This window comes from Panulirus ornatus, chromosome 52 (genome assembly GCF_036320965.1).
Source record: "Panulirus ornatus isolate Po-2019 chromosome 52, ASM3632096v1, whole genome shotgun sequence".
Taxonomy (NCBI): domain Eukaryota; kingdom Metazoa; phylum Arthropoda; class Malacostraca; order Decapoda; family Palinuridae; genus Panulirus; species Panulirus ornatus.
In genome coordinates, this window is record NC_092275.1 from 5559452 (window position 1) to 5585728 (window position 26277).

General features: G+C 45.9%; 1 protein-coding gene across 1 annotated transcript in view; it reads left to right on the top strand.

Annotated features, from left to right (window-relative positions):
- Window positions 1–26277, top strand: part of LOC139764962 (visual system homeobox 2-like) — a 98245-nt gene that overhangs the window by 21433 nt on the left and 50535 nt on the right. The window contains exon 3 of the mRNA XM_071692019.1: window positions 9813–9936. Within this exon, the coding sequence (XP_071548120.1) occupies window positions 9813–9936 (124 nt within the window). The remainder of the gene's footprint in view (window positions 1–9812; window positions 9937–26277) is intronic.

The window sequence follows — 26277 nt, forward strand, 5'->3', positions numbered from 1 at the left end:
TTTTAGTAACAATTACGAGGTACAAGAGGCGGGCGTGGGGGGGTTAATAAGTCGCCCAACTCAGACTGGGGCCTTTCATCAGGCGCCTTGCCACGGTGATCAAGCCAGACCTGCAATTATGGCGCTGTTTCCCCTCCCACCCACCCTCCCCACCTCACCAACCCCCAACCACCAGCCACCACCTCCCCAACACACACAGAGGTTGGGGGGGAGGAGGTTGTGGTGGTGGTGGGGATAGGCAAGGAGGCAGGCCACGTCAGGTTGGAGCAAGCTGGGTCAAGCTGGAGGTTAAAGGCCATCTGGAGAAACGGCGTTATCTGCCATTGTGATCTTAATTCCTGGTAAACACAGGATGAGGGGGAGAGGGAGGGGGTAAAGTAGACAGCACTCCTTCACCCACCGCTCCCTCTGGCTCAATAGCCAGTCGAGAAAGATGAATAGAGACATCATATAGTGTAAACAAAGTATACTATTATGGTAGTTTTGTAGGGAAGTGTGAACTGGGGAAAGTCCCCTACATGTTCTATAGTGATTATCTCAGTGGCTGAACTCTGGAACTGAGAAAATCATTAGTTTATGAAAGATCCTTTTTTTTTCCTTTTCCTTCTATAACCAGGATAATTTACTGATAACAGACATGGCTGAAGCGTTTGTCTCGCCCTAATCTAAATGTAATGCTTTCCACACTACATCTTATGGCAGCTTATTCCCATGTTCTATATTACATCTTGTGACAACTCATTCCCATGTTCTATACTACATCTTATGGCAGCTTATTCCCATGTTCTATACTACATCTTGTGACAACTTATTCCCATGTTCTATACTACATCTTATGGCAGCTTATTCCCATGTTCTATACTACATCTTGTGGCAACTTATTCCCATGTTCTATACTACATCTTGAGGCAACTTATTCCCATATTCTATACTACATCTTGTGGCAACTTATTCCCATATTCTATACTACATCTTGTGGCAACTTATTCCCATGTTCTATACTACATCTTGTGGCAACTTATTCCCATCGTCTATACAACATCTTGTGGCAACTTATTCCCATGTTCTACAAATCTACAACTGAAAGAGATGAACAAAGTCGCCTCACAATGCTGTAACATCTCCTGACGTGTGTGTGTTCACACTATCATCTCCAGTTGTTCAGTTTTTTGTCTTTACGAAGAAAGTCGTACGTTGCGATGCCCTATGTTGAAAACCTCAGCCATGTCGCATCTCGGAGTCTGAGCATCATGTAGAGAGAACGATTTAAGGTCTTTGTCCATAAGGCTGAGTGACGGAATTACATTTATTGCTCTTCTTTGAACTCTTCTGGGTTTTTCTTTCTTCATTCCTGATCACAATCTGGTGACCAGAAGCGAACAGCTTGATGCGCATGAGGTCCAACTTATGGTGTTACGAAGTGTGAACTGTTCGAATCTTTCGTTCGAATTTCCAGCTGAGAAATCTTTCATCCTTGTGGTTTTACTCTTTCTAATTTGATATTGCTTCATATCGTAGGTTATTGTTGATAGATGCTCCAAAGCCTCGGCAAAATACATTAACTTTGCATCTCATTATCTCTAAGTCCATTTGTCATGTCTCTCTGGCTAATCTATCTGTTTGTATATCTCACTTGCAATCTATCTACAGTCGTTCTCTGAGTGAGTAATGTTTTCTAATTCCTGTGCCACTGACAACATTATGACGTCCTACTGTCTAAGGTTGTCTCCAGGTTAATAAATGGAGAAGTAGGTGTGGTCCCAGGACTGATCCCTGTGCTACCCCGCTTGTCACAGGCACGTAGTCAACCGCTTCACCATCACGACACCGCTCGTTGTATGCCCGTGTGTGTGTGTGTGTGTGTGTGTGTGTGTGAGGGACGAGCCAGCCAAGCTACCCACATGTACACACACGATTTCCCATTTGGTCAGAGTCTTATGGACGGTCTTGTGTGTTGTGCTTTGTGCAAGACTTTTGGGAAGTCTTTGTGTATATAGGATGTGCGTTAATGTTGGTGTCCCCTCATCATATATATATATATATATATATGTATATATATATATATATATATATATATATATATATATATATATATATATATATATATATATACCCTGGCCTGAGCCAGGTACCCATTTCATCAACCAAATCCTAAGGGAGGATTAACAGCTGGGTTGACTGTGGACAGACTGCCGCATCCAAGATTTCGAACCTATACACTCGACCCTGAGCAGCCCGTGACGTAGTCACGGGCAGGAACGCTAACCACTACACCACGCTAACCACTACCCCAACTGTTTCTGTTGGATTTGTTGAAGAAGAAAAAAAATAATTCTATTTTGAAAGTCTCTATTATAACGAATTATCCCTTTGTGATCTTCCGGGTAATTTGTGACAATTTTGTGTCTAATGATTTTGACAAGACTCTACCTACTAACAGTGTAATTTTGATATGACGGTAGTTCAAAATGCATTTTTATTCTTATCTCAATTTTCTTTTCTTTTTCAAATTCATGTTACATTAGCAAGTTTCTCATCTTTGGCCACATTCTCTTCCTATAACGAATCTATGATGATTTTGAGTGATAGAGAATGGTATTTACCTATTTACATCTTTCCATATCGAACGAAAAACATGGTTAGGTTAGGTTAGGTTAGGCTAGGTTAGATTAGGTTAGATTGTATGATTTATCTCTCTAGATAGTGTCTAGTATCCAGTATCTAGTTTGGCTAAATTTCTAATTATCCGGGATTTTGAAATGTTTGAGGAACTTCCAATCGTAAAACTGAATCAAAATGGAACTTAGGAAAGGAAACCCATTTCTTAGGAAAGGAAACCCATTTCTAAGGAAAGGAAACCCATTTCTTAGGAAAGGAAACCCATTTCTTAGGAAAGGAAACCCATTTCTTAGGAAAGGAAACCCATTTCTTTCCTGGTGTCGGATAAGATACCATTTATATGAGTGATGAAACTATAGTATTTTTCTATTTTCCTCGCGTCTTACCAATCAAAATATTTAGTTTATTTCTATATATTGTCAGGGATTTTATACCTAAAGTCATTTTTCCGTGACCTGACTGTCATTTTGAAATCTCTTTGTGGTCTTCGTCATGAGCGTGTTGTTAGCCACTTGGTCTGGTTTCCCTACATCTATTTCTTTCATGGTTTGTGAAGTGATTTATTTCTGTAATTATCTGAGTGGTTATATCCCTCCCATGACTCGGTTTTGACCTCTGTGTGACCCTGTCTTTCTCAAGGGGGAAGTCCTTACTTATTTTGAAAGGGAGGTTTTGAGGTTTGCTGGGGGGGGGGGGGGTTACGTCGAGGTCAGGTCACGGACAGGTCAAGTCAAGGACAGGTCAAGTCAAGGACAGGTCAGGTTACCGACAGTTCTGATTGTGGACTGGTCAGGTCACGGACAAATCAGGTCACGAACAGATCAGGTCAAATCAGGTTACACCAACAGGAATTCTAATTCGTAATCAGTATCACTTACGAATACGTCGCAATTACAGCTACGACACGAATGGTTACTGTCGTATGTCTCACAGTGTGGGTCACGTCATGTGGGAGGGGCGGGGGGGGGGGGGGGGGGGGGCGTGTCGGAGTGACGCATTCTGAGTGTGTTGGTGGAGTGTGTGTGTGATGTTGGGGGGGGGGGAAGTGCGTGGGCTTCGCTCTGTGTGTGTGTGTGTGTGTGTGTGTGTGTGTGTGTGTGTGTGTGTTGTATTCTTTGTAATCAAGTTAGTGTGAGCGAGTGAGTCAGGTGAGAGTCAGGACTTAGGGGGGCACAGAGTCAGGTCGGAGTCAGGTATAGAGTCAGGTCGGAGTCAGGTCGGAGTCAGGTATAGAGTCAGGCAGGCGGACATGACTCGGGGCCGCGTCAATGCAGGTGATGTTTGATGAAGCAGCTCGTCAACTTAATGAAAATATTGATTACTGATTTGCCGTATTACCTCAAGGAGCTGAGAGAGAGAGAGAGAGAGAGAGAGAGAGAGAGAGAGAGAGAGAGAGAGAGAGAGAGAGAGAGAGAGAGAGAGAGAGAGAGAGAGAGAGAGAGGGGGGGGGGGGGGGGGAGGGAAGTGGTTTAGGTATGTTTTGAGAGTAAAGTCAGGGGTTGGAGAGAGGACAAGAGCAAAGGAAAGAGTAGCACTACTCCTGAAACAGGAGTGGTGGGAGTATGTGATAAAATGTAAGAAAGTGAACTCTTGATTGAAATGGGTAAAACTGAAAGTGGATGGAGAGAGATGGATGATTATTGGTGCCTATGCACCTGGGCAGGAGAAGAAAGATCATGAGAGGCAAGTGTTTTGAGAGCAGCTGAGTGAGTGTGTTAGCAGTTCTGATGCACGAGATCGGGTTATAGTGATGGGTGATTTGAATGTAAAGGTGAGTAATGTGGCAGTTGAAGGAATAATTGGTATACATGGGGTGTTCAGTGTTGTAAATGGAAATGGTGAAGAGCTTGTAGATTTATGTGCTGAAAAAGGACTGGTGATTGGGAATACCTGGTTTAAAAAGCGAGATATACATAAGTATACATATGTAAGTAGGAGAGATGGCCAGAGAGCGTTATTGGATTACGTGTTTAATTGATAGGCGCGTGAAAGGGAGACTTCTGGATGTTAATGTGCTGAGAGGTGCAACTGGAGGGATGTCTGATCATTATCTTGTGGAGGCTAAGGTGAAGACTTGTAGAGGTTTTCAGAAAGAAGAGAGAATGTTGGGGTGAAGAGAGTGGTGAGAGTAAGTGAGCTTGGGAAGGAGACTTGTGTGAGGAAATACCAGGAGTGTATGAGTGCAGAATGGAAAAAGGTGAGAGCAAAAGACATAAGGGGAGTGGGGGAGGAATGGGATGTATTTAGGGAAGTAGTGATGGCTTGCGCAAAAGATGCTTGTGCCATGAGAAGCATGGAAGGTGGGCAGATTAGAAAGGGTAGTGAGTGGTGGCATGAAGAAGTAATATTATTAGTGAGAAGTAAGATTATTAGTGAAAGAGAAGCGAGAGGCATTTGGATGATTTTTGCAGTGAAATAGTGCTAATGACTGGGAGATGTATAAAAGAATGAGGCAGGAGGTCAAGAGAAAGGTGCAAGAGGTGAAAAAGAGGGCAAATGAGAATTGGGGTGAGAGAATATCATCAAATTTTAGGGAGAGTAAAAAGATGTTTTGGAAGGAGGTAAATAAAGTGCTTAAGACAAGAGAACAAATGGGAACATTTGTGAACGGGGCTAATGGGTAGGTAATAACAAGAAGGGTGATGTGAGAAGGAGATGGAGTGAGTATTTTGAAGATTTGTTGAATGTGTTAGATGATAGAGTGGCAGATATAGGGTGTTTAGGTCGAGGTGGTGTGCAAAGTGAGAGGGTCAGGGAGAATGATTTGGTAAACAGAGAAGAGGTAGTGAAAGCTTTGCGGAAGATGAAAGCCGGAAAGCCGGCGGGTTTGGATGGTATTGCAGTGGAATTTATTAAAAAAGTGGGTGACTGTATTGTTGACTGGTTGGTGAGGATATTCATTGTATGTTGGCTCATGGTGAAGTGCCTGAGGACTGGCGGAATGCGTGCATAGTGCCTTTGAACAAAGGCAAATGTGATAAAGGTGAGTGTTCAAATTACAGAAGTATATGTTTGTTGAATATTCCTGGGAAATTGTATGGGAGGGTATTGATAAAGAGGGTGAAGGCATGCACAGAACATCAGACTGGTGAAGAGCAGTGTGGTTTCAGAAGTAGTAGAGGATGTGTGGATCAGGTGTTTGCCTTGAAGAATGTGCGTGAGAAATACTTAGAAAAGCAAATGGATTTGTATGTAGCAGTTATGGTTCTGGAGAAGGCATATGATAAGAGTTGATAGAGATGCTCTGTGGAAGGTATTAAGAATATATGGTCTGGGAGGCAAGTTGCTAGAAGCAGTGAAAAGCTTTTATCGAGGATGTAAGGCATGTGTACGAGTAGGAAGAGAGGAAAGTGATTGGTTCTCAGTGAATGTAGGTTTGCGGCAGGGGTGCGTGATGTCTCCATGGTTGTTTATGGATTGGGTTGTTAGAGAGGTGAATGCAAGAGTTTGGAGAGAGGGGCAAGTATGCAGTCTGTTGTGGATGAGAGGGATTGGGAAGTGAGTCAGTTGTTCGCTGATGATACAGCGCTGGTGGCTGATTCGGGTGGGAAACTGCAGAAGCTGGTGACTGAGTTTGGTAAAGTGTGTGAAAGAAAAAAGCTGAGAGTAAATGTGAATAAGAGCAAGGTTATTAGGCGCAGTAGGATTGTGGGACAAATCAATGGGAAGGTAAGTTTGAATTGAGAAAAACTGGAGGAAGTGAAGTGTTTTAGATATCCGGGAGTGGATTTGGCAGCGGATGGAACCATGAAAGCGGAAGTGAGTCACAAGGTGGGGGAGGGGGCTAAAGTTCTGCGAGTGTTGAAAAATGTGTGGAAGGCGAGAACATTATCTGAGAAAGCAAAAATGGGTATGTTTGAAGGAATAGTGGTTCCAACAATGTTATATGGTTGCGAGGCGTGGGATATAGATAGGGTTGTGTGGAGGAGGGTGAATGTGTTGGAAATGAGATGTTTGAGGACAATATGTGGTGTGAGGTGGTTTGAACGAGTAAGTAATGAAAGGGTAAGAGAGATGTGTGGTAATAAAAAGTGTGTGGTTGAGAGAGCAGAAGAGGGTTATTGAAATGGTTTGGTCACATGGAGAGAATGAGTGAGGAAAGATTGACAAAGAGGATATATGTGTCAGAGGTGGAGGGAGCGAGAAGTAGGAGACCAAATTGGAGGTGGAAAGATGGAATGAAAAAGATTTTGAGCGATCGGGGCCTGAACATACAGGAGGATGAAAGGCGTGCAAGGAATAGAGTGAATTGGAACGATGTGGTATACCGGGGTGGACGTGCCGTCAGTGGATTGAACCAGGGCATGTGAAGCTTCTGGGGTAAACCATGGAAAGTTTTGTGGGGCCTGGATGTGGAAAGGGAGCTGTGATTTCGGTGCATTATACTTGACAGCTAGAGACTGAGTGTGAACGAATGTGGCCTTTGTTGTCTTTTCCTAGCTCTACCTCGCGCGCATGCGGGGGAGGTGGTTGTCATTTCATGTGCAGCCGGGTGGCGACGGGAACAAATAGAGGCAGCAAGTATGAATTATGTACATGTGTATATATGTATAAGTCTGTGTATGTATATATATGTATACGTTGAAATGTATAGGTATGTATATGTGCGTGTCTGGACGCGTATGTATATACATGTGTATGTGGATGGGTTGGGCCATTCTTTCGTCTGTTTCCTTGCGCTACCTCGCTAACGCGGGAGACAGCTACAAAGTATAATAAGAAAAATGATATATATATATATATATATATATATATATATATATATATATATATATATATATATATATTATTATCATTATCATTTCTATAATCGTTACTACTATAGTTAACCGCTGTCTCCCGCGTCAGCGAGGTAGCGCAAGGAAACAGACGAAGAATTGCCCAACCCACCCACATACACATATACACATATACATACCTATACATTTCAACGTATACATACCTATACATACACAGACACATACATATATACATATGTACATTTCACTGCCAGTCACTGCTGTGTCGTTAGAACAGTGACCTGGGAGCCAGTGATGACCCCCTCGTTAGCCAGGACCAACCAGGGAAGAGAGGCCAATTACGTCGTTTGCTCGTTATAACGTAGTTTACTGTACCGGTAGCAAACAAGGGGAACTACCTTGATGACAATGACTGAACTACCTTAATGGATGAACCATAATGGCTGAACTACCTTAATGACTGAACTACCTTAATGAACGAACTGCCCTCATGGCTGAACTACCTTAATGGCTGAATTATTAATGGCTGAATTACCTTAACGACTGAACTACCTTAATGACTGAACTACCTTAACTGTTGAATTACCTTAATGACTGAACAGCCTTAATGACTGAACTACATTAATGGATGAACCATAATGGCTGAACTACCTTAATGGCTGAATTACCTTAATGACTGAACTACCTTAATGACTGAACTACCTTAACTGTTGAATTACCTTAATGACTGAACAGCCTTAATGACTGAACTACCTTAATGACTGAACTACCTTAACTGTTGAATTACCTTAATGACTGAACTGCCTTAATGACTGAACTACCTTAACTGTTGAATTACCTTAATGACTGAACTGCCTTAATGACTGAACTACCCAAACTGTTGAATTACCTTAATGACTGAACAGCCCTGAAGGATGGGTGATTGTCTTGATAATGATGACTGTTGATAGGCCCCTTATCTCTCCTATCCTCTATCCAACTTGGGCTAGAACAGTCGTCCCTTTTCCTTATCCTCTATCCCACAGGGAGAGAGGATGAACTGCTTTCCTATCCTTTAGCGAAGCAGTGGTGGCCGGTGACCATAAGGCTCAGTTCCTTCGTTCAAAGTGTTCAGTGATCGCCTCTATGGTGTAGTCAACAATTCTGAGTGTGTCAGAAACGATCGTCTTTGGCGTCAAATTTATCGCACTTTCGGCGACGTTTGACGCTAAGGTGTCATATCAAGGTGTCATACGTGGTCGCCCTTGGTGTCAAATGTGTCAGAAATGATGATGAAGTCCAGATCAAAGTGTCAGAATGCATCGTTCGTCCTAACACGCCATCTACGTGTCTCTAGCAATCGCGAGGTGAGGTGTCACAATGTATCGTTCCCCCCCTTCCCCCTTTGAACACAGGCAAACAGCAAACACAGCGTGTGCCAGTCAACCTAGCCTATCAGAGCACAAGAGAACACAGCTGCTGTGTTAGATGGATCTGGTGATATAATGGGGGGTGAGAATGGCAGACCGCACTCTGGTGGTACATATTATATATACATAGTTTGCAACGCTCCCCAAATTCTTGTTTGCCTGCACCAAACAGCTGCAAACAACAAAGAGTCTTAGACAAACAGACTTCCCCCCCCCACACCCTAGATGTACAGACACGTGTCTGCACAACAGACATACGAACAGCGACACAAAAGCAGCCGACAGAATGAAACAGCGAAACGAAACTGTTTCGCTGTGGAAATGAAATGTTTCACACCGAACGCTGTTTCATAAGGTCCAGCGACTCCCTCCCACACCTTACATGTACAACCTTAGCTACAGTTACCTCCTAGTGAGACAGATCAATTGTTGCCCCCGTACAAAATACATGTTCTCTATTTTGATATTTTGTCTCTAAATGTGAACAAATTGTTTGTTCTCGCTGTTATGTTATCTTCATATTGAATGTTCTCCATGTTATCCTGATTGATATCTTTGTTCACTATGACTGTTCCTCCTTCTCTTGTATTTCCATCTCTCCTTCTCCATCACTGCTGCTTTGTTCCTCCCTTCCTCTCCATTACCAGCACTCCATCTCTCCCTACTTCTACATCACCAGCACACCATCTCTCCCTCCTTCTCCATCACCAGCACTCCATTTCTCCCTCCCTCTCCATCACCACCACTGTATCTCTCCCTCCCTCTCCATCACAGGCTCTCCATCTCTCCCTCTCTCTCCATCACCACCACTGTATCTCTCCCTCCCTCTCCTTCACTATAAACTCCATCTCTTCCTCCCTCCCCACGGTCCTCTCTCCCTCTACACCATCATTACCCCATTACTCCCTCTCTTACTCTACCCTCCCTTTCCCGACGCTACCCCACCATTTCTCTCTTTACCACCATCTCTCTTCCATCTTTCTCATCCTCCCTCCCTTCTACGCCTCCGTTTCCCTCACTACACTGATAGCGTCCTCCTCCACAGGACTATCTTCACCTCGTACCAGCTGGAGGAGCTGGAGAAGGCCTTCAAGGACGCCCACTACCCAGACGTGTACGCCAGGGAGATGCTCTCCCTCAAGCTGGACCTCCCTGAGGACAGGATACAGGTATGTGAGGTCAGGGTGAGGGAGGATGAAGCGGGGATGGGAAGGCAGAGAAGAAAGGGGGATTGGGTGGTGAAAGAAATAGGTGATGGCGGTGAAAGAAGAGGGACATGTAATCGTGAAATCATATGTGAGAATTACCCCCCCCCCCCTGTCTGAGAGACAGTACATAAAACACACACACACACACACACACACACACACACACAACCTGTCACACTCATTCGCAAAGGTCTGAAAGGGATCGACAGATCAGAGCAAGAGAGAGAGAGAGAGAGAGAGAGAGAGAGAGAGAGAGAGAGAGAGAGAGAGGAACCATAAACATCAGGTGTGTATATAACTCCCAACGCCCAACCAACTCCAGCGACCATTCCTGTTGACCAACAACACACACACACACACACACACACACACACACACACACACACACACACACACACACACACCAGCAAAAGGCCCACCCCTCCCCCTCTCTGTTTATGACAGACGAACAAGAGGGAAAAGGCGAGACAATAAAGAATGAAGAGCTCACACGATACGAGTAACTACGAGCGAGAGAGTGAGACAGGGAGAGAGAGAGAGAGAGAAACAGAGACACTCACACACACACACTCTCTCTCTCTCTCTCACCCCAAAGGCTATAGAGCTTGAGGGTCAAGCTATAAAGCTACCCTCTAGCTGTCATTACAGCCCACCATATTCTGACGCCAATAGCCTCAAGTATGTGTTGCAAATAGTGTCATATGTGCGGGCCAAGTTAAAAGCGGCGTGGAGCATTGGGGGGGTGGGTGCGTATTGCACCTTTGTCTTGTCTCGCGCTGCTGATATTAGAGGCGGCGGGAGGCCGTAACAGTGGCACGAAATATGGCAGAGGTCCGTGTGGTGGTGGTGGTAGTGGTAGCAGGCACACGCAGCACCCCGTCTGGCCCTCGTCGTCCTCCTCCTCCTCCTCCAGCGTCATCGTGGGGGCCCTGATCGGTGCTGGCTCAGATGAGCAACTTCCATGCTAGTTGGGTGATCTGAATTCGCCATTTCAGCGAGGTGAAGTTGCAAATGTGCTTATGTACGTGGCTGCAGCCTGGATATTGGCAATAATGGCTGTATATGAAAGGGACGCAGGGCAATGCAGTAGCAATATTGACCATTCGCTAGACGGGTCGCAGGTTGCGCTCTCCCCCCCCGACGGGATGGGAGACACGGTGGATATACACGTTGTATCTTCTGTTTGAAAGAACTCGTATTGGAATTTAGTGAGGGCGGGGAGAGGCTGGATGCGAATAGGTATTTAGCCGGCAATGTTGCACTTTATTAAAGCCGTTGTTTAGTTGTGTGGAGAAAGACACAGCATCTGTGTCAATATTGGGCGGGAGTTTATTACGGGAGCTGTGGCTCCCTGGCCGCTATAGGGGAAGGGAGGGAGGGAGGAAGAGCGCTCTCTGCCGCGCACCGATGATGGAAATGTTTTGGGTAAATGAAAACTGGGACACACATACACACACACACACACACACACACACACACACACACACACACACACACACACACACACACACAAGGTTCCTGGGGGTGTGGTCTGGGGTGACGACGGAGATGGGTTTCTTTTTTTTTATATTCTGGGGTGACCACGGTGTAGGGGTGGCTATGGGTGGCCCTGGGGGAGGGAAGGCTGCTGTCCTGGGGTGTGGCAGAGACTGGTGCTGTCCTGGGGTGTGGCAGAGACTGGTGCTTTCCTGGGGTAACTGTAGTGTAGGGATGGACAGGAGTGCTTCTAGGGGAGATCCTGGTTCCTGTGCTGGGGGAAACTGTGATGCAGGGGTGTTGCTGGGGAGGAATGGTCGCTGGTGTGACTAGTGTCCAGGGTTGGCCCAGGGTGGTGCTGGGGGAGGGATGGTCACGCCCCTGGGGTAACGGTTGCCTGGGGAGATCAGGCCTCACTGCTCCCCCAGCCTCCCCCTGACGCAATGATACCTCCGCCACAGTTACCAACCCAGAGCTCAGTGTGACCTTCACCAGTGGACACCTCTCTATAGCGGTGACCCGTGCTATAAAGACCACCAGTGGACACCTCCATATAGCGATTACCTCCACTATAAAGACCACCAATGAGACGCCTCGTTATAACGGCATCCCGGCTATAAGAACCAACCACTTGTTAGATAGAGCATATGTTCCCTCCAGACTTGTGGTCGATAGACTGCTTCCCTCCAGACTTGTGGTCGATAGACTGCTTCCCTCCAGACCTGTGGTCGATAGACTGCTACCCTCCAGACCTGTGGTCGATAGACTGCTTCCCTCCAGACCTATGGTCGATAGACTGCTTCCCTCCTGACCTGTGGTCGATAGACTCCTTCCCTCCAGACCTATGGTCGATAGACTCCTTCCTTCCTGACCTGTGGTCGATAGACTCCTTCCCTCCTGACCTGTGGTCGATAGACTCCTTCCCTCCAGACCTGTCGCTGATCGAAGCCAATAGATCAAAAATCGACAAGTTTAGTCTCCAATTTTCGAAAAGAAAACGCGAAAAATGTTTGAATCAGAAATCCATTTTGAGGTCATTTCAGACAAAGATGATTGTATCTAAAGACTTAAATTCGCGAGATTTTGATTTAGATTTTGATAGGAAAGTATAGAAGACGTATATACATATATATATATATGTGTTGTTGACTGGTTGGTAAGGTTATTTAATGTATGTATGACTCATGGTGAGGTGCCTGAGGATTGGCGGAATGCGTGCATAGTGCCATTGTACAAAGGCAAAGGGGATAAGAGTGAGTGCTCAAATTACAGAGGGATAAGTTTGTTGAGTATTCCTGGTAAATTATATGGGAGGGTATTGATTGAGAGGGTGAAGGCATGTACAGAGCATCAGATTGGGGAAGAGCAGTGTGGTTTCAGAAGTGGTAGAGGATGTGTGGATCAGGTGTTTGCTTTGAAGAATGTATGTGAGAAATACTTAGAAAAGCAAATGGATTTGTATGTAGCATTTATGGATCTGGAGAAGGCATATGATAGAGTTGATAGAGATGCTCTGTGGAAGGTATTAAGAATATGTGGTGTGGGAGGCAAGTTGTTGGAAGCAGTGAAAAGTTTTTATCGAGGATGTAAGGCATGTGTACGTGTAGGAAGAGAGGAAAGTGATTGGTTCTCAGTGAATGTAGGTTTCCGGCAGGGGTGTGTGATGTCTCCATGGTTGTTTAATTTGTTTATGGATAGGGTTGTTAGGGAGGTGAATGCAAGAGTTTTGGAAAGAGGGGCAAGTATGAAGTCTGTTGTGGATGAGAGAGCTTGGGAAGTGAGTCAGTTGCTGTTCGCTGATGATACAGCGCTGGTGGCTGATTCATGTGAGAAACTGCAGAAGCTGGTGACTGAGTTTGGTAAAGTGTGTGAAAGAAGAAAGTTAAGAGTAAATGTGAATAAGAGCAAGGTTATTAGGTACAGTAGGGTTGAGGGTCAAGTCAATTGGGAGGTGAGTTTGAATGGAGAAAAACTGGAGGAAGTGAAGTGTTTTAGATATCTGGGAGTGGATCTGTCAGCGGATGGAACCATGGAAGCGGAAGTGGATCATAGGGTGGGGGAGGGGGCGAAAATTCTGGGAGCCTTGAAGAATGTGTGGAAGTCGAGAACATTGTCTCGGAAAGCAAATAGGGTATGTTTGAAGGAATAGTGGTTCCAACAATGTTGTATGGTTGCGAGGCGTGGGCTATGGATAGAGTTGTGCGCAGGAGGATGGATGTGCTGGAAATGAGATGTTTGAGGACAATGTGTGGTGTGAGGTGGTTTGATCGAGTAAGTAACGTAAGGGTAAGAGAGATGTGTGGAAATAAAAAGAGCATGGTTGAGAGAGCAGAAGAGGGTGTTTTGAAGTGGTTTGGGCACATGGAGAGAATGAGTGAGGAAAGATTGACCAAGAGGATATATGTGTCGGAGGTGGAGGGAACGAGGAGAAGAGGGAGACCAAATTGGAGGTGGAAAGATGGAGTGAAAAAGATTTTGTGTGATCGGGGCCTGAACATGCAGGAGGGTGAAAGGAGGGCAAGGAATAGAGTGAATTGGAGCGATGTGGTATACCGGGGTTGACGTGCTGCCAGTGGATTGAATCAAGGCATTTGAAGCGTCTGGGTAAACCATGGAAAGCTGTGTAGGTATGTATATTTGCGTGTGTGGACGTATGTATATACATGTGTATGGGGGTGGGTTGGGCCATTTCTTTCGTCTGTTTCCTTACGCTACCTCGCAAACGCGGGAGACAGCCACAAAGCAAAAAAAAAAAAAAAAAAAAAAAATCTATATATATATATATATATATATATATATATATATATATATATATATATATATATATACATATATATATATATATATATATATATATATATATATATATATATATATATATATATATATATATATATACATATATATATATATATATATATATATATATATATATATATATATATATATATATATATATATATATACATATATATATATATATATATATATATATATATATATATATATATATATATATATATATATATATATATATATTTCATTCATTTCAAGCTAAAAGTTTGTTTCTAAATTGTTCTTACATTTTTCATATGTATATATATGTATGTGTGTGTGTGTGTGTGTATGTGCATATGTGTGTGTGTGTGTGTGTGTGTGTATATGTATATATATATGTATATAATCCCTGGGGATAGGGGTGAAAGAATACTTCCCACGTATTCCTCGCGTGTCGTAGAAAGCGACTAGAGGGGACGGGAGCGGGGGGCCGGAAATCCTCCCCTCCTTGTATTAACTTTCTAAAATGGGAAACAGAAGAAGGAGTCACGCGGGGAGTGATCATCCTCCTCGAAGGCTCAGAGTGGGGTGCCTAAATGTGTGTGGATGTAACCAAGATGTGAAAAAAGGAGAGATAGGTAGTATGTTTGAGGAAAGGAACCTGGATGTTTTGGCTCTGAGTGAAACGAAGCTCAAGGGTAAAGGGGAAGAGTGGTTTGGAAATGTCTGGGGAGTGAAGTCAGGGGTTAGTGAGAGGACAAGAGCAAGGGAAGGAGTAGCAATACTCCTGAAACAGGAGTTGTGGGAGTATGTGATAGAATGTAAGAAAGTAAATTCTCGATTAATATGGGTAAAATTGAAAGTGGATGGAGAGAGGTGGGTGATTATTGGTGCATATGCACCTGGGCATGAGAAGAAAGATCATGAGAGGCAAGTGTTTTGGGAGCAGCTAAATGAGTGTGTTAGCGGTTTTGATGCACGAGACCGGGTTATAGTGATGGGTGATTTGAATGCAAAGGTGAGTAATGTGGCAGTTGAGGGAATAATTGGTATGCATGGGGTGTTCAGTGTTGTAAATGGAAATGGTGAAGAGCTTGTAGATTTATGTGCTGAAAAAGGACTGATGATTGGGAATACCTGGTTTAAAAAGCGAGATATACATAAGTATACTTATGTAAGTAGGAGAGATGGCCAGAGAGCGTTATTGGATTACGTGTTAATTGACAGGCGTGCGAAAGAGAGACTTTTGGATGTTAATGTGCTGAGAGGTGCAACTGGAGGGATGTCTGATCATTATCTTGTGGAGGCTAAGGTGAAGATTAGTATGGGTTTTCAGAAAAGAGGAGTGAATGTTGGGGTGAAGAAGGTGGTGAGAGTAAGTGAGCTTGGGAAGGAGACCTGTGTGGGGAAGTACCAGGAGAGACTGTGTACAGAATGGAAAAAGGTGAGAACAATGGAAGTAAGGGGAGTCGGGGAGGAATGGGATGTATTTAGGGAATCAGTGATGGATTGCGCAAAAGATGCTTGTGGCATGAGAAGAGTGGGAGGTGGGCTGTTTAGAAAGGGTAGTGAGTGGTGGGATGAAGAAGTAAGAGTATTAGTGAAAGAGAAGAGAGAGGCATTTGGACGATTTTTGCAGGGAAAAAATGCAATTGAGTGGGAGAAGTATAAAAGAAAGAGACAGGAGGTCAAGAGAAAGGTGCAAGAGGTGAAAAAAAGGGCAAATGAGAGTTGGGGTGAGAGACTATCAGTAAATTTTAGGGAGAATAAAAAGATGTTCTGGAAGGAGGTAAATAGGGTGCGTAAGACAAGGGAGCAAATGGGAACTTCAGTGAAGGGCGTAAATGGGGAGGTGATAACAAGTAGCGGTGATGTGAGAAGGAGATGGAATGAGTATTTTGAAGGTTTGTTGAATGTGTCTGATGACAGAGTGGCAGATATAGGGTGTTTTGGTCGAGGTGGTGTGCAAAGTGAGAGGGTTAGGGAAAATGATTTGGTAAACAGAGAAGAGGTAGTAAAAGCTTTGCGGAAGATGAAAGCCGGCAAGGCAGCAGGTTTTGGATGGTATTGCAGTGGAATTTATTAAGAAAGGGGGTGACTGTATTGTTGACTGGTTGGTAAGGTTATTTAGTGTATGTATGACTCATGGTGAGGTGCCTGAGGATTGGCGGAATGCGTGCATAGTGCCATTGTACAAAGGCAAAGGGGATAAGAGTGAGTGCTCAAATTACAGAGGTATAAGTTTGTTGAGTATTCCTGGTAAATTATATGGGAGGGTATTGATTGAGAGGGTGAAGGCATGTACAGAGCATCAGATTGGGGAAGAGCAGTGCGGTTTCAGTCAGAAGTGGTAGAGGATGTGTGGATCAGGTGTTTGCTTTGAAGAATGTATGTGAGAAATACTTAGAAAAGCAAATGGATTTGTATGTAGCATTTATGGATCTGGAGAAGGCATATGATAGAGTTGATAGAGATGCTCTGTGGAAGGTATTAAGAATATATGGTGTGGGAGGCAAGTTGTTAGAAGCAGTGAAAAGTTTTTATCGAGGATGTAAGGCATGTGTACGTGTAGGAAGAGAGGAAAGTGATTGGTTCTCAGTGAATGTAGGTTTGCGGCAGGGGTGTGTGATGTCTCCATGGTTGTTTAATTTGTTTATGGATGGGGTTGTAAAGGAGGTAAATGCAAGAGTCCTGGAAAGAGGGGCAAGTATGAAGTCTGGTGGGGATGAGAGAGCTTGGGAAGTGAGTCAATTGTTGTTCGCTGACGATACAGCGCTGGTGGCTGATTCATGTGAGAAACTGCAGAAGCTGGTGACTGAGTTTGGTAAAGTGTGTGGAAGAAGAAAGTTGAGAGTAAATGTGAATAAGAGCAAGGTTATTAGGTACAGTAGGGGTGAGGGTCAAGTCAATTGGGAGGTGAGTTTGAATGGAGAAAAACTGGAGGAAGTGAAGTGTTTTAGATATCTGGGAGTGGATCTGTCAGCGGATGGAACCATGGAAGCGGAAGTGGATCATAGGGTGGGGGAGGGGGCGAAAATTTTGGGAGCCTTGAAAAATGTGTGGAAGTCGAGAACATTATCTCGGAAAGCAAAAATGGGTATGTTTGAGGGAATAGTGGTTCCAACAATGCTGTATGGTTGCGAGGCGTGGGCTATGGATAGAGATGTGCGCAGGAGGATGGATGTGCTGGAAATGAGATGTTTGAGGACAATGTGTGGTGTGAGGTGGTTTGATCGAGTAAGTAACGTAAGGGTAAGAGAGATGTGTGGAAATAAAAAGAGCGTGGTCGAGAGAGCAGAAGAGGGTGTTTTGAAATGGTTTGGGCACATGGAGAGAATGAGTGAGGAGAGATTGACCAAGAGGATATATGTGTCGGAGGTGGAGGGAACGAGGAGAAGAGGGAGACCAAATTGGAGGTGGAAAGATGGAGTGAAAAAGATTTTGTGTGATCGGGGCCTGAACATGCAGGAGGGTGAAAGGAGGGCAAGAAATAGAGTGAATTGGAGTCATGTGGTATACAGGGGTTGACGTGCTGTCAGTGGATTGAAGCAAGGCATGTGAAGCGTCTGGGGTAAACCATGGAAAGCTGTGTAGGTATGTATATTTGCGTGTGTGGACGTGTGTATGTACATGTGTATGGGGGGGGGGGGGGTTGGGCCATTTCTTTCGTCTGTTTCCTTGCGCTACCTCGCAAACGCGGGAGACAGCGACAAAGTATAAAAAAAAAAAAAAAAAAAAAAAAAAAATATATATATATATATATATATATATATATATATATATATATATATATATATATATATATATATACATATATATATATATATATATATATATATATATATATATATATATATATATATATATATATATGTGTGTGTGTGTGTGTGTGTGTGTGTGTGTGTGTGTATTGTATGTAGCATTTGTGGATCTGGAGAAGGCATATGATAGAGTTGATAGAGATGCTCTGTGGAGGGTACTAAGAATATATGGTGTGGGAGGCAAGTTGTTAGAAGCAGTGAAAAGTTTTTATCGAGGATGTATGAGAGGGCTTGGGAAGTGAGTCAGTTGTTGTTCGCTGATGATACAGCGCTGGTGGCTGATTCGGGTGAGAAAATGCAGAAGCTCGTGACTGAGTTTGGTAAAATGTGTGAAAGAAGAAAGCTGAGAGTAAATGTGAATAAGAGCGAGGTTATTAGGTACAGTAGGGTTGAGGGACAAGTCACTGGGAGGTAAGTTTGAATGGAGAAAAACTGGAGGAAGAGAAGTGTTTTATAATCTGGGAGTGGATTTGGCAGCGAATGGAACCATGGAAGCAGAAGTGAGTCATAGCGTGGGGGAGTGGGTGGGTGAAAGTTCTGGGAGCGTTGAAAAATGTGTGGAAGGCGAGAACATTATCTCGGAAAGCAAAAATGGATATATTTGAAGGAATAGTGGTTCTTACAATGTTATATGGTTGCGAGGCGTGGGCTATAGATGGAGTTGTGTGGAGGAGGGTGGATGTGTTGGAAATGAGGTGTTTGAGGACAGTATGTGGTGTGAGGTGGTTTGATCGAGTGAGTAATGAAAGGGTAAGAGAGATGTGTGGTAATATAAAGTGTGGTTGAGAGAGCAGAAGAGGGTGTTTTGAAATGGTTTGGTCACATGGAGAGAATGAGTGAGGAAAGATTGACCAAGAGGATATATGTGTCAGAGGTGGAAGGAGCGAGGAGAAGTGGGAGACCAAACTGGAGGTGGAAAGATGGAGTGAAAAAGATTTTGAGCGATCTGTGCCTGAACATGCAGGAGGGTGAAAGGCGTGCGAGGAATAGAGTGAATTGGAACCATGTAGTATACCGGGGTCGACGTGCTGTCAGTAGATTGAACCAGGGCATGTGAAGCGTCTGGGGTAAGCCATGGAAAGTTCTGTGGGGCCTGGATGTGGAAAGGGAGCTGTGGTTTCGGTGCATTATTACATGACAGCTAGAGACGGAGTGTGAACGAATGGGGATTTGTTGTCTTTTCCTTCGCGCGCGTGTGGGGGGAGGGGATCGTCATTTCATGTGTGGAAGGGTGGCGACGTGAATGAATAAAGGCAGCAAGTATGAATTATGTACATGTGTATGTATGTATATGCTTGTGTATGTATAAATGTGTATACGTTGAAATGTATAGGTATGTATATTTGCGTGTGTGGGTGGGTTGGGCTATTCTTTCGTCAGTTTCCTTGTGCTACCTCGCTAACGCGGGAGATAGAGACAAAGTATAATATATATATATATATATATATATATATATATATATATATATATATATATATATATATACATGTGTGTGTGTGTGTGTGTGTGTGTGTGTGTGTGTGTGTGTGAATCGATCTACACACGTGAAACCTCGGCTATATTCCCCTATATCAACTTGGGTTGTGGGTTCTGACTGTTGTTGTTGCAGTGTAAGTGTTGTAGAAGTCAGTGGGGAGAGAGAGGAAATGGGTTGTGAAAGTCAAGGGGAGAGAAAGAGAGAGAGAGAAAACTGGAAGTTGTGACACACACACAACTTCATGGCTAACACTGAGCCTGACAGCCATGATGGTGGTTGATATGTGCCATCCACAGTCCACCTGGTCAGTCCCAGACGATCCATTTCAACATTATGAACTCTGGACTCTCCAAAGACTGTAGTGTTTGCTGGGTTATATATTTGACAGCATATTTAACAAACAGCTTATATATCGTGACACTGGCTAAACAGAGGTGGATTAACGACTCCTTCTGGAGCCAAGTGTACACTTCGCTCCCCCGCACACTCACTGTAGATGTAGCTTTCGAACTACCTTGCGTTCTCCCAGGCTCCCCGGTGTTGTATATACCCCCGGGTCATGTAGCAATACATGACGTGTCATACGAGCTGAATACATCAACCCATTTCGTTCAGCTGGCTGGCGTCTGGCGTGGCTAGGGAGTCGTACCATCGCCCGTACCCCGCGGGCGGGCGTACGTCCAATGTTATGGTGGTATAAAGATAATCTTCGCTGGCTCGGCGGCGATAAGAACGATAGGGATGTAAGATTGTCTTACCACTTGATCATACAAGATACGTGAAGACCCAGGGTATGACAGAGGGTGTTGTTTGATGTATGATGACCGTGTTTTATTATTATTATCATTATTACTATTATTATTATCATTATTATCATTATCACTATTATTATTGTTATCATTATCATTATTATTATTATTATTATTATTATTATTATTATTATTATTATTATTATTATTACTATTATTATCATTATCATTATAATTATTATCATTCTTCTTCTTATCATTATCATCATTATCATCATTATCATCATTATCATCATTATTGTCATTATTATCATTATCATTATTATCATTATCATTATTATCATTACTATTATCATTATCATTATTATGATTATCATTATTATCAGATAACCCCAGGACCCCGTTTTCTGAAGGGGATCCTGAAGCGTCACGGTAGCGCTACTTCAAGTAGCAGGGGAATGATGGACTCTTTGAGCAGAGAGAAGTTCCTCGATTTCTCTTTCGTCAACAAGATGACTTTTCACTCGCGGCGTAATCAGGTGGAGTCCGGTAACACCCACGATGATCGTGTGGGAACATAGAACATTATTGTGAAAAGATGTTCATCGTAGAACCATGTTAAGTGGGGTTAAGATGACCCCAGGGCGACTGGGGTTGATGTGGGAGGGGTTGATGTGGGCCAGTACACGGGAGGGGTTGATGTGGGCCAGTACACGGGAGGGGTTGATGTGGGCCAGTACACGGAAGGGGTTGATGTGGGCCAGTACACGGGAGGGGTTGATGTGGGCCAGTACACGGGAGGGGTTGATGTGGGCCAGTACACGGGAGGGGCTGATGTGGGCCAGTACACGGGAGGGGTTGATGTGGGCCAGTACACGGGAGGGGTTGATGTGGGCCAGTACACGGGAGGGGTTGATGTGGGCCAGTACACGGGAGGGGTTGATGTGGGCCAGTACACGGGAGGGGCTGATGTGGGCCAGTACACGGGAGGGGCTGATGTGGGCCAGTACACGGGAGGGGTTGATGTGGGCCAGTACACGGGAGGGGTTGATGTGGGCCAGTACACGGGAGGGGTTGATGTGGGCCAGTACACGGGAGGGGTTGATGTGAGCCAGTACACGGGAGGGGTTGATGTGGGCCAGTACACGGGAGGGGTTGATGTGGGCCAGTACACGGGAGGGGTTGATGTGGGCCAGTACACGGGAGGGGTTGATGTGAGCCAGTACACGGGAGGGGTTGATGTGGGCCAGTACACGGGAGGGGTTCATGTGAGCCAGTACACGGGAGGGGTTGATGTGGGCCAGTACACGGGAGGGGTTGATGTGGGCCAGTACACGGGAGGGGTTGATGTGGGCCAGTACACGGCAGGGGTTGATGTGGAAATGGAATGTAGGAATGAGAGAGAAATCAGGAGGCCAGAGGGAGAGTGGATGATTAATGTGTGTGAGAGGGGAGAGGGGGAACAGCGTCTGGTGATGCGGAGGAAGGGAAGGGAGAGGATGGGAAGGGAGAGGATGGGAAGGGAGAGGACGGGAAGGGAGAGGATGGGAAGGGAGAGGATGGGAAGGGAGAGGATGGGAAGGGAGAGGATGGGAAGGGAGAGGACGGGAAGGGAGAGGACGGGAAGGGAGAGGATGGGAAGGGAGAGGATGAGAAGGGAGAGGATGGGAAGGGAGAGGTTGGGAAGGGAAAGGATGGGATGGGAGAGGTTGGGAAGGGAGAGGATGGGAAGGGAGAGAATGGGAAAGGAGAGGATGGGAAGGGAGAGGATGGGAAGGGAGAGGTGAAAGTAGATAAAGATGGGATAGGAGGATTGAAGGTAGATGAAGATGGGGAGAGGAAGAGGGAAGGAGATATTAGAAGATGCATTTCAGTGACACTGACCCTAACCCCTGCAGTGCCAACCCTTCAGTGACACTAGCCCTGACCCCTGCAGTGCCAACCCTTCAGTGCCTACTCCCCTTGACCCTCAAAGTGCCACAATTCTCGCCTCTATGAACGACATTCATTTCGTTTTACACAATATGTAAAACATTAAATTCTTGGTCGCTCGGAGGGAATACAGTGCTAGGCCATGACCCGGGCCTGCTATTGACGGGGGTCATCGCGATGGGAAAACATACGTATGGAATGAGGTAAATTGGCCCTCATAGCCAGGACAACGCTGGACAGAGATGGCCAATATCATGGCCGTGGCTCCATTAGTGTTGGGAAGATCCTAATTTTCTCGCCACTTTTTCCCTGCATCTAGTGTGACCAGGTCCCACCACCACGACGCTAAGACCGACGCTAACCAACGAAGACCAATTCTATGTCTTTTTTTTTTTCAACACTTTGGTCTACCAGGACGACTCGTGGGTCACAACACCATTGTTGGAACCTTGCTTTATACTGCATTCCAGTTGTGTTATTATGTGGGAGATGAAGGCGTCTTCAACCATCTTAGAAGATCTCTATGTCCACCATCCCATCTCCTTCCTTTTGGTCTCTGCAATCTCAGGAGGTTTCTATGTCCACCATCCATCTCCTTCCTTCTGTTCTCCACCATCTCAGGAGGTTTCTATGTCCACCATCCATCCCCTTCCTTCTGGTCTCCAGCATCTCAGGAGGTTTCTATGTCCACCATCCATCTCCTTCCTTCTGTTCTCCACCATCTCAGAAGGTCTCTATTTCCATCCCATCTCCTTCCTTCTGGTCTCCAACCATCTCAGAAGGTCTCTATGTCCACCATCCATCTCCTTCCTTCTGGCCTCCAACCATCTCACAAGGGCCCCATATCCATCCAGCCTCTCCCCCCAGTTCGCCACAGAGGACGCCCCCAGCACTTCGCATCGTCACAGAAGACGTGCCATCCTCCACTCCTGTATAATCCAGAGACAATCTTTCAGCACCGCCATACTTGATCTGTCTCTCCCTCAGTTGATGCCATTCCCACTCAAGCTGACCTCACGAGCTTCTATTCCCTTTCAGGCTGACCTCATCAGCTTCTATTCCCACTCAAGCTGACCTCATGAGCTTCTATTCCCACTCACCTTTGCTCAGTGGTTCCTCAGTGGACGGAGTTTTCCCTACTCAAGCTTGCCCCATAGAGTTCTCTCCCACTCCAATATATCCTGACAGACACTACTCCCACTCCAGCTTCCTTACTACAGACAGCACCCACTCCAGTCATCCCCAGACATCATAGTTCCCATCCCACTAACCAATCCCCATCCCCATCCCACTAACCAATCCCCATCCCCATCCCACTAACCAATCCCCATCCCCATCCCACTAACCAATCCCCATCCCCATCCCACAAAAGACCCCATACCCCACTTCAGGTGACCCAACCATACCCATTCCATCGTAACCCCATAAATAAAGGTATTCTATTCCATCTTTTCCATTTTGTCTTTTAGGCCATAAAAAAACCCCCGCTCATAACCTTATCTGGAGAAGTTTTGATAATTAACTCTGCTCAAAAGAAACGCATCCTACTGTATCTAACCCCAGAGAAAATATATTTCCACTTACATATGTGTCACATGAAATAGATTTTCTGCTATATCGCATCCAAGAAAATTTATATCCATTTACCCCCGTAGAAAACCCACTCCAAAATTCACCCCGGAAGATATGAATGCTAATTGATCAACCACAGAGAAGATAGTCTCTTCCTTAGTTCGCCCCAGAAGATAAAGATCTCATTTTATCAACCCCTGGAGAGGACAGGTCCCCCGCCCCCTGAGAATATATAGTTCCGAGTCTATCAACCCCCGAGAAAACAACCCCCTCTCTACTTCACCCCAGGAGATCTATCTCTCAATCTATCTACCCCAGATAACCCAAGAATCCAGTGGGGCTTTCTCCCCCCCAACCCCAGAGATACAGTCCTCCCCCCTCACCCCAACCCCCAGACTACACACAGACCCCCACTTCGGGGCGCCGCCTGCGGTAGCCCCTCATCCCCGCATGACGTCACCCACCGTCCCCGTATGACGTCACATACCATCCCCGCATGACGTCACATACCATCCCCGGATGACATCACCCACCATCCCCGCATGACGTCACCCACCGTCCACGCATGACGTCACATACCATGCCGCATGACGTCACATACCATCCCCGCATGACGTCACCCACCCTCTCCGCATGACGTCACCCACCATCCCAGCATGACGTCACCCACCATCCCAGCATGACATCACCCATCATCCCAGCATGACATCACATACCATCCCCGCATGACATCACATACCATCCCCACATGACATCACCCACCATCCCCGCATGACATCACTCACCATCCCAGCATGACATCACCCACCATCCCAGCATGACATCACCCACCATCCCAGCATGACGTCACCCACCATCCCCGCATGACGTCATCCACAACACGTATGGTCTTCTCTTCATTTCAGTCAATTACCGCCATTCTGCCTCTGGAGTACCAGCCACTACGACCTTACTTTTATTATTCTAGTTTTCCAGCCAGTTACTAGCTTTTGGAAGGGGGGGGAGGGGGGGAGTATTGCATGGGGAGGTAATGGGGGGGAGGTATATGCCAGGCCCACACCCCCGGGGGGGGGGGGGGGGGGGCGGGTCGGGGCAGGCACTGACGATAATTGGCAGTTAGCCTGGATCAGCCAACACCTCGGCTAATAATGAAGCCAATTGGGTCACGTGATCAGCCCCGGGCCTGGAAACGGATAGACTTTGGATTCCAAAGCCTGGAAATAGTGTGTGTGTGTGTGTGTGTGTGTGTGTGTGTGTGTGTGTGTGTGTGTGTGTGTAGCCGCTGGGGAAGTGTGCAGGATATTCCCAAATATTGGGTATCTAATACGTAAGTTCTTCAGCTTATTATTGTCTCTGGAATCTTCAATATTCCCTCAAGAACTGAGGGTAAAGACGCCTCTCTCTGGTCCTGGAAGGAGGAGGTGTTCCAGGAGAAGGTGTTCCAGGAGGAGGTGTTCCAGGAGGAGGTGTTCCAGGAGGAAGTGCTCCAGGAGGTGGTGTTCCAGGAGGAGGTGTTCCAGGAGGAGGTGTTCCAGGAGGAGGTGTTCCAGGAGGAAGTGCTCCAGGAGGTGGTGTTCCAGGAGGAGGTGTTCCAGGAGAAGGTGTTCCAGGAGGAGGTGTTCCAGGAGGAGGTGTTCCAGGAGGAGGTGTTCCAGGAGAAGGTGTTCCAGGAGGAGGTGTTCCAGGAGGAGGTGTTCCAGGAGGAGGTGTTCCAGGAGGAAGTGCTCCAGGAGGTGGTGTTCCAGGAGGAGGTGTTCCAGGAGGAGGTGTTCCAGGAGGAGGTGTTCCAGGAGGAAGTGCTCCAGGAGGTGGTGTTCCAGGAGGAGGTGTTCCAGGAGAAGGTGTTCCAGGAGGAGGTGTTCCAGGAGGAGGTGTTCCAGGAGGTGTTACAGGAGGAGGTGTTCCAGGAGGTGGTGTTCCAGGAGGAGGTGTTCCAGGAGGAGGAGTTCCAGGAGGAGGTATTCCAGGAACCCTACGCGTGGAGCGGGGAATAAATACATTTTTGGGAATACATTTAGAATTGGTTGGTCCACCTTTGTCTCAAGGTGACTAGCGCCTCACAACCCCCCCTCATGAATGAGGGGGTTTTAGTGAGGAGGTGCTGGAATGAATGACCGTCATGAGTATGAGGGCCTCATGGATTGTGAGGTGACTCGCTGGTCAGTGTTTGTCTGTGAGAGGTGTCTGTGTCTGTGAGAGGTGTCTGTGTCTGTGAGAGGTGTCTGTGTCTGTGAGAGGTGTCTGTGTCTAATGAGGGTTGGGGTATATGGTGGGCACTGCTGACCCCTGGTGCCTGGCACTGTTGACCCCTGGTGCCTGGCACTGTTGACCCCTGGTGTCTGGCACTGTTGACCCCTGGTGCCTGGCACAGTTGACCCCTGGTGCCTGGCACTGTTGACCCCTGGTGTCTGGCACTGTTGACCCCTGGTGTCTGGCACTGTTGACCCCTGGTGCCTGGCACTGCTGACCCCTGGTGCCTGGCACTGTTGACCCCTGG